At 39.5% G+C, this 9425-nt stretch overlaps 1 protein-coding gene across 3 annotated transcripts; it reads right to left on the reverse strand.

Moving 5' to 3' along the window:
• Positions 1-886: 886 nt before the first annotated feature.
• FAM217B (family with sequence similarity 217 member B) lies at positions 887-9407 on the reverse strand. Of its 3 annotated transcripts, XM_009643705.2 has the most exons (5): positions 9321-9407; positions 8227-8432; positions 7042-7156; positions 6861-6946; positions 887-6473 (listed from the first exon to the last, which is right to left on the reverse strand). In XM_009643705.2, the coding sequence occupies exons 2-5, from the start codon at positions 8319-8321 to the stop codon at positions 5282-5284; spliced, it is 1488 nt and encodes a 495-aa protein (XP_009642000.1). In that variant the 5' UTR covers positions 8322-8432; positions 9321-9407; the 3' UTR covers positions 887-5281. The 3 variants fall into 3 exon arrangements, with proteins under 3 accessions (XP_009642000.1, XP_035755189.1, XP_035755190.1); XM_035899296.1 differs by lacking the exon at positions 9321-9407 and having other exon boundaries at positions 8232-8317; XM_035899297.1 differs by lacking the exons at positions 8227-8432; positions 9321-9407 and adding an exon at positions 7661-7746.
• Positions 9408-9425: the final 18 nt, after the last annotated feature.

Here is a 9425-nt window from a genome sequence, read left to right on the forward strand (position 1 = left end):
GGCAAATGATCTTCTGAGATTCACTGTTAACCAGACAAAACTTAACAGCCTTAAATAACAGCACAGGGTGGGATGGCTTAGACATCAGGAAAACCTCGAATAGCAAGAACGTTCTGATTGTAAAATTCTTGTGTGCTATCTCACAGAGGAGTTTGCAGCACTTAATATAGAGCAGAAATAGCAAAGCAAAGGGCTATTCAGCAATAGGAAATGCCATCTTCCCCCCCTTTGAATCTCTCTCTTCCTTCATCTCCTCTCGACTAGTCTCAGCTAAGCATATGAACGTGCAGGGTGTGATATTAAGTGAACACTAGCAGCAGGAGAATGGGGTTCTCTGCAAGCCTCTACCCACGTGTCTTTACTGTTCTTTGGATCATGTTCTAAGTGTCCTGGAGATTATAACAGAGAATGTGAAACTCAAAAAAAAAAAAAAAAAAAAAAAAAAAGTATGAATATGATGACTAAGTTTTTCCTGTTATTTTCACCTGTTATGATACCTTAACACAGCCATTACAGAAGTGACTGCCAGGCAGAGTAGAAATAATCACGCAGCTTTACCTGCCTAGCTTGGCCATCAGCAGCAACACAGCTGAGAGATGCTGAGCTACAAGCGCCATCCTACGCTGCAGGAAAGAAATTTTCTAAAAGAAAAATGCAAAGGTGCCATCTTGTGGACGATGAAAAAAATACAACCAAGTACCAAATAGGCAGTATTTCACTTTTAATATAGTAAATATACAGTAACTTTGAATTACAAGATCACTTTCCAATGAAATTACTAGCAAAAATATCCACAAAAAAAACCCAAATAAATAAGAATACATGATTACCAACATCAAAAGCTGGCCTGCAAATTCTCAGTTAATCATGTTCCAGTCTTTCCAGGTAGAGTGGTTTGCTTAATAATTTTTCAGAAGAAACCCCACTAATGCCAATGGGAGCAACTAAGGCTTGATACCTTTAAAATAAGGCAAAAAATAGTACATTATAGGCAATTTCATAGTGTTGAAATGTCAACTATAATATCAGCTCCAAAAAAGGTATCACAAACTGACTCAAAAAGCTGTCAAAATACTGTCAAACTTATAACACGATCCTTTAAATAGCAAATACAAGATAAAAGTTACCTCAAACAACAATAAATGAAACACAGAAAGGAGACAAGCAATAACAGGATTACGGCATAATTAAGCAGTCTGGAGTCAAACAAGGCATTTTAGTCCAATGAAAGGAGCCTAACCATCCCCGCAGCCTTACATCTCTCTGCACCGTCTTGGGCACGGGTCAGCAGCCAAAAGCAGAGGGGCACTGGCGGCACGGGGCGGTGGGTCTGGGAGCTATGGGCATAGCACCCTGGGAGAGGGGCATCGGTGGGAGAGGAAAGCTGCCAACTTCTGGGAACCCATTTGCTTTAAACTCAACTTTCTCAGAAAGAATACTGCTGAGCCTTTCTGCCTCTCTAAGAAGCACCATCACCCCACGACCCTCAATTTGTCCCAGCAAACGTACTCTCATCTGGAAAGAAAAATACAGTCTGCCTCACAGCCTTAACAAGCGGCCACCCCATGATTGTGGATACTGAGCCAGCACTAGGGATTGATTTGAGCCTCCCTTGCGAGGCTCTCCCACTTGAGGAAGATGTAAAGCCCCTCCTCCCAGAATGGTATGCACTGCTCGCACAATGAAAACCCCTTTTGGAGCATAAATTCTGAGTAACTGCAGAAGCTTGATACCTGTCCTGCTAACAGAATGAGGGCCTGGAGGCGCTGTGCAGAAGCTCCAGAACCGCTGTATATAACTGAAAGCTACCACAAGGTGTGAGGGGGTGTGGGGGATGTAAAACTTCAATGACCAAAGTATTTCAGTGCAGAGATGCAAGTAATGGAGAAAAAAGAAACATGTCAAGAGAAAAACAATATTGTTTTAAAATTCTTCATGTTATGCATTAAAAATACACTTTAGCATTACTAAGGAAAACAGGTTATGCACATTGGAGTAAAATTCTGTTTCTTCACATCTTTGTAACAGGGTAATTTTATTGAAAACAAGAGTTGTTCAAAGTTCATACTAGCATAACTGATGCAGAATCTATTTATTTAAAATGCAACCTGAGCATATTTGTTCTGCAGGTAGTACCGCAGAACATTAAATCTTTAGATTATCTAGAAAAAAAAAAACAAACAAACCAAAAAACCAAACACTATCTCACATCACAGTAAACTTGTTCTTCAAGAAGCATCGCCAATGCTAGGCTTAGACACACATATGATCATATTGCTAAACATAGTGAAAAAATATAAACAGCCACACAAACACAGTGCTATTTTAATGCCAAACTGAATGTTGGAATTAAATGATGGAATAAAATTTTCTGCTGTATTCAGAAGTGCTTCTGAAGACAACATCCAGCAACACAAAATGAAGGAAACATAAACCATAGTTGTCTTCATAAAAGGAGCTCTTTTTATCTATGGGTCCAGAACATAGTCAAGTGAAAATGGAAGCAAAAGTGCTGCAGGATAAAATCCAACCCTTGCAAGACTGCTCACGCTGTTTGTTGAGGCAAACACAGAATTTCTATTTCTGTATGTGAACAAAGACAACTGTGTAAGAAGCATCAAATCAATGAACAAAAAATAGACTTGTGTGTTTATCAGGCAAGACAAAGGTACTTGGCCAGATCACAGCCAGAGCTTAATGATGAACAAGTACTCAGACTTATCTTAAGTGGCATCACCATCTCCACCTGCTTAACTTTCAGTCTCCAACAACAGATTGATGTCCATCAGATCACAAGCACTACATTAAAACAAAATTTTCCTAGGTCTGTGAGAAAAAACTTCTCAATGCCAATCACCTTTGCTCTGGTCAAAGCTGACTGAAACACTATTTATATATTTTTTAAGAAGTGATCATGCAAATGTGCCTGTATCTACATGCCCTCCTTTATAACCTAGGAAAGCATCAATATAGAATAACATCTCAGAGGAAAATTCAGCATATGCTAATATTCAGTGGTATAGTAACATGCTAAACTAATTACTGCATCTAACAGAATTTGTTTTAAAAAACTGCTATTCTGATTATTGACTTGATCCTGCTTACCTTGCTTTTGGTGCTTGTAACAGTGCACTGAAACAGTGTACTAAAATCGTGCACTAAGTAGTGCTTATTGGCAAGAGCAGTTCTACTTCCACTACTGCTAACGTGAATCACGAAAACTTGACTAATGAAGGCTTGTAGAATTTGGCCAAAGCCTGAAATTCTAGCACTGGATGCCAGAACCTTTCATCTAAAAAAAGCTGACATACATGATGAGTCTGGAACAAAACAAAAGGATGAAATAGCAACAGAAGAATGTGCTGGTCCTCTGCAGCTGCTGGTGTTGAATGCCATCCTCTTAAGTTTCAAAACACCTCTGACACAGCCAATTTATTCGAACTTTGAGCATGTCAGATTTTCACTTTAATTGCATAGAGCCGAATGTACATGCAACTACGGTTCATTTTAACTGTAACTTCACAAATACTGAATATGGAAATATAACACTGTATGTTACGTTTGTTTCCTTTATCAATTTAAAATTTCCCATTTGGTCTCCAGTACACTAGGAAAAAAACCACTAAAAATATTTCTTAAGACTATTCCTGAGCAATGTTTTTATGTACTGTAAAATACTCTAGTTTATTACTACATTTATTAATATTCTCACATTTTAAACTACATATAAATCCATGCTTTGAAATTTTACAAAGCTGAAGATCTAGTAGGCACAATGAAAGAATAGAAACAGCTAAGCATCTTTGAACCAAGAGGAGATCAACAAGAGAAGTGCAATTTATCTATATACATAACATACTCTTTAGTATGTGCTACTTTTTCATTTTCTATCACAATGTGAAGGATCCACTGGTAAAAATCTGGTCCATCAGACCTCAGCTCACTTCTCATAAAGAGTTCCCTGTGACCGATGGCGGAGGATGAAGTTAATGCTGCTCAGTATTTCATTTTAAAACGAAAGTACAAAACATCCTCTAGAATTTTACAAGATCACATCCCCATCTGCTGTGATTGATTTGAAATTGTAACAGATGAACTGACATTTGAATACTCACTGAACTGTCCTTCCTACGCTCCGGTGTCTCTCGGACACAAGAGAAAACAGAGGGTCTGAGGACAGGACCCAGTCCTGGTTGCACCATTTCTTTCTGTAGGGTATTTCCCCACATCACTTTACTAAACTGTGAAAGGAGAAGCCAAGCTAACTGAAGTAGGCTGGACCATGGGATAAATAATAGTCATCTCGGGTCACTGAAAATAGGTGTCTTTTGTATCAAAATATATCTTTACTTGGACTTACAATAGCCTTTAAATACATCCCCTAAGAGCCTGCTTTTTATGTTTTGAGAGGCTACCAGTTCTGCAAACTAGGCCACAGAGTCTCTAGCAACACCCTCATTTTGCATTAGTCTCACATATCCACGTGCAATTTGAAATTTGGTCATTTCCTCTAAATGACGAAAAGCATCAAGGCTTACAAAATGAACTTCAAGGAAAGCTGTCTGTAAACACAGTGAAGATTTCTGGGTATAAAAATATGCATTCCATTTTCTTAATCTGTCACTGTTGAAGCTGCCTGCTCCCTAATAATTTTTTTGTCTTAAAAAGAATCCTTTCTGCATTAAAATATTGCAAAACATTATCTCCATACTTCTTCTTATCAAAAAAATACTATCTAATTCATCAAAAAAATTCAATTCATCATCTTCTGTAAAGAATTAGTTTGACTTTGCATAGATAAGAATGCGTCATTATTTTATAAAAACAGTTGAGCCCTTTTCCATCAGAAAACACCACATTCAAACCTGTCTCACAAAACAGCACATCTGTTGAAGGAAAAGAGCACAGATCTGTTCTCTCAACTATACCAAGGTAAGCATAAGAAACACCACAGACTTCATGAGCTTCAACTGGTGCAAATAGAAGGACGTGGTAATTCTATGTTTCTCTAAACTTTCATACTCTGTTGTTATTTTCATTGAGCAATTGTAAATATTTTTGAGGAAAGACCAATGGAAGACACTTGCCTTCAGGGAAAAGATTTCCTGCTGGCCTTGCTGGCTTAAGATCAAATGCATTGAAATGAACAGTGCTGACTTAGAACCGTGCACCAAGAACGTATTTTCTCAGGATTTTCCTACAAAGAAAACATGACCCTTCTGCATTGGCCAAATGCTTTCTAGCAGTCAAGAAGCATCAACATTTACTAATGAATTTTTCTTCATTTAAATTTACGTGACGTTTGCTTTGTGCCATTTGTTTTTATTTTCCTGTCCCCTGCTGGTTTTTTAGAAGGAACACAATTGTTAGCATTGCCATTTTTCTTTGGATTTGTACACACGTATGTTTTTAAGCCTTTGATGGGAGCAGCTGAACCATGAAATACCGGGGTTTGCTTGGGGGGTCTGATATTACCAACACTTTGAATTTTAGAACCGTTCTCAGAGGGCTGCATATTGAGGAGCTGTTGCTTTGCAGTTGGGTTTTTTTTCAGTTCACTCCTTACTTCACTAGATTGTCTCTGAGAAGACACTGCACATCCCATTCTTTCAGAAAGTTTCCGGTGACCTGGATGAGAATATAACTGGCGACTTTCTTCACAGTATGAATCTCCCCTGGGACCTGAATAGCTTCTGGGCAGCTTTGTAGCGCTTTCTTGGGGAGCCACTTGCTTGTTGGGCAAAGGGCTGAGCAATGCCTTGCCTTTGCCAGGGCTTTTTAGGGTACGGATGGAGCCGGGAGCAGTCTGTGGTCTGGCTTTGGCTGCCTTTCCTTTCTCATTCTGCACAGTCTGCATTTGCAGCCATTCCAGCTGCAAAAGGCGATCAATGTATTTCTCAAGAAATCCTGTTGGCTTTGGTCGAAATTCAGTTTTACCCTCTACATTAACAAAGACAGCCAGTTGCTTCAAGTCCCAGGAGTTGAAAGGGGGTGGGAGGAAGTCTGGGTAGTAATATTCTGATTCTTTAAAACCTGTATCAGGGGCGTGTTCCAAACAAACTGGATCAATTTCTTCAGCTCTGAGAATGAGTTCTGGTGGTGTGCAGGGAGATGGGGGAATGGGAATCCTTTCTGAATCAGAGAGATCACTGGCACTATCATCTTCATCGTCTTCTTTAATAATTTGTACTGATTCAAAATCAAGAAACATTTCACCTACAGATGCTTCTTGCCATTTAGAAGAGCATGGACCAGCTTCAGCAACATGTTCTTCATGATTCTTTTCCAACTGTTCTTTTTTACTGCCATAACAATGTTGCACTGGGACATCTTTAACCCTACAGAAGCTACCTTGTGTGCTGCCCTTTATGCTAGGAGGGACCCTGTGCAGAAAAGATTCGTTCTGCCTTCTTTCTGGGAGACTCTTCTTTGGTCCCTGTACTCTGTGCAGTGATGCGCAAACGCTCGTGATCCTAAATAAAAAGAAAGATCATATCCTATTAGATTAATGTCTTTGGAACAACTGTTTACAAAGGTCTTGCTACCTCCTTCAGGGACATGGATCTACATGAATGAAGTTACAAGTGGCATGGAAACTAAGTAATGAGAAAAAATTAGTATCATCTGCTGGCAGTGATAACACTGCCTATTGATTTTTTTTATTTTATTCTGATTTTGCCTGAGAACTCACTAAGTAAGTTTCCATACTGGTAACTTAAATTTGTTGTCCTCCTAAATGCTGAATTCTGGGACCAGTTAAGCTAAAGGCAAACCACAGAAGTCACGATTTCACCACAAGCATTTTATATACCAGTTTGAAATGTCTACAAATTAAACGGAGAATCTTAACATAAAATTACCTTTTTGACTGAGTATTCTCATCCATCTGGTTTCTTCCCTTCTTAAAAATACTTGGTTGGTTACCATCTTGAGTGTCATGGGAAATCTGAACAGATATGAAAGTATGTGATGTTATTAAGAGAGCTGACATGAACTAAGTACCCTTTTTCTGTAAAAAAAAAAAAAAAAGGAACTATTTACCTTTTCAATCGCACTTGATACATTTTTGCCTAATCTTCCAGGAGAAGATTTCACATGCGAAATAACTGGTTTATTTAGTCCTTTGGTGCTTGGATGGCTTTTTCCATTACTGCAACTAGCAAGAATTAAACAGAATATCACATATAAATAGCAACATATACAATCATCAGAATGGAAATACAATAAAAGTTTAGAGTGCAATTCAGTTTAAAAAAAAAACAGAGAGAGTTGATTGCAACTGTTCTTAAAGTTCATCAGAACTATACCATGGTTACTTTTTTTTTTTTATACTACTAATTTATATATATATACTACTTTATTTTTAATACTACTAAGGCAAAAGTGAATAATTCAGTCAGATGCTATAATAATAGAACTTAGCCCTTACATAGAATTCTCTATCAGAGGATCCCAAGGTTACTTCGGGGATAATAAATAGTAAATATTAGAGGCTACATATTTAACTATTATTCCTATGAAGTTAAGTAGTGGAAGTGGGCAGGGAGCATACAATCTATTCTGATATTAATGCAAACTATTTCATAACAAAGGCACAAATAAAATTCTCCATTTCATGTTACACTGGGGTTATGGAAATATTAGTAGGAGAAAAACTCACACGCAAGCAATAGGAATGGCATTACTGATCTGGACAGCTTAAAACTAAAATACATCTTTCCTCAATTAAATCAGATAAATTTCTGTGCAAGCACACAGATTCATTGAATCAGTGTATTCTGTAAGAAAAAGAAAACAGTGGTTGTTCTATAAAAAAAGAAATATTACTGATTTTAAAAAGGAAAACTTTAAAATGTCATTTTAGAACAGGAATAAGCAAACTGTGCCCTCCTGGTCTAATCTAGGTTGACTGCAGTTCAGTTAATCTGTCAAGCTGTACATCTTGTTCACAGTTTTTATGTCAGTATAGTCAGATTTTGTTTTAAAAAAACACGATTTCACCAATTCAAGAGCTTATAAAAGAATGAAAATAAGTCTTGTGCCTCCAGGATCGATGCATTCACCTCTGCCACTTTGTGACCTGCATGATTACACTGCACAATCATTTCTGTTGCTGTGGATCGGTGCAGAGGATGCCAATCTGAACAGCACAGCCATGCACGTATCAACTAAGCTACAATATTTAGAGATTTCTGTAACTAGAAAGAGAGAAAATAATTTCCTTACTTTACCATTCCTTTGTGGTTTTCATTGATTTGGCTTTCCTTTTTCTGTGTCTCTCTGTGCAGTAATAAGGGATATTCTTGAATGCCTGGTCCCATTATTACTCTTTTTAAAGGGTATCTGCACCTTTATTTTTACATAATCTTCAAACGACTCCAGTCTTTTGGGCTCGTAAGACACAGCGTACCAAATGCAAACATCACCACGTCCTAGAGATGCAGTAAACAAACACCATGCGATTCCTCCCAACGTGATTTATTTTTAAAGCAGTAAGATAAACATAATCAGCTACCAAACGGTACTGGAAAACACTGTCCCCTCCCCCAGCGCTCGCTTAATAGGAACCAGCATCATTCGCCTTACTGTCGTGGATCCATGCTGAGCTGTCATCCCCTGAGCACCGAGGAGAGACAAGGGCACAGGTTGGCCACTAAAGCTGCAGAGCCCGGTGGCCGAGGCCAGCCCGGGGAGCCGGGTGCCGGTTGCGCTGCAAGAAGCCCTGCTGCTGCTGCAGCCCCCCGGGCACAGCCGGCCCTCGGCCCTGGCTCCCACTGTGGTACCGAGGGCGGCTGGGCAGGCTGCCCCGCAAACCACCGAGCTCTCGCCGGGTGGTTTACGAGCCCGTCCCTGAAAGACTGTTGGTAAAATACAGCAAAACATCTGAGGGCACAGCAGCGTTAGAAGAGCTCCTTCTTCATCGTGCGACGCGCTCATCATCACTGTGTTCCTCCTGCACAGCATTACATGTACTGCCTGGAGCCAAGTATCGCTCTCAAATGGTGGTGGGTGTCGCTGCTCTTAAATTAACGAGAACAGATGATCAGCCACCTGCGTGCCGGGCACGCTGGGTTGTCCTTTTTATGTCAGAAAGTGCGCTCTTCCTATATTCATATATGCAAATGTTGTATCAAACACTTAGGGCTTTTTCTTCTTCCACAACAAATCCCTCAGTACTCATAAGTCCCTACTAAAAATACCCAGGGCAGAATTTGCAGCATTCTTTTATTTCCCAGAAACTGCATTCCCGAACCAGGGTGCACAGGTATGATTCGCAAAAGGGGACAGTGCCTAGCACCAAAACACCCCTCGCCACTCACCTCTGGTTTTGTGGCAGCGCTACTCACACCTTCACATTCAGGGCTCTGTCCAGAGCTATTTACATTTGATCTTCTCTAATTTCTCACACGCCTCTCCCGCACCTT

The sequence above is a fragment of the Egretta garzetta genome, unplaced genomic scaffold (genome assembly GCF_000687185.1).
Source record: "Egretta garzetta isolate BGI_Z169 unplaced genomic scaffold, ASM68718v1 scaffold158, whole genome shotgun sequence".
Classification (NCBI taxonomy): Eukaryota; Metazoa; Chordata; class Aves; order Pelecaniformes; family Ardeidae; genus Egretta; species Egretta garzetta.

Coding starts and splice junctions, on each gene's coding strand:
- FAM217B (XM_009643705.2), bottom strand. CDS start 8,321: ATGGGACCAGGCATTCAAGAATATCCCTTATTACTGCACAGAGAGACA. Junction 7,157..8,226: donor AACCACAAAGGAATGGTAAA/GTAAGGAAATTA, acceptor AATTCTTGCTAG/TTGCAGTAATGGAAAAAGCC. Junction 6,474..6,860: donor GAGAATACTCAGTCAAAAAG/GTAATTTTATGT, acceptor CTTTTTATTTAG/GATCACGAGCGTTTGCGCAT.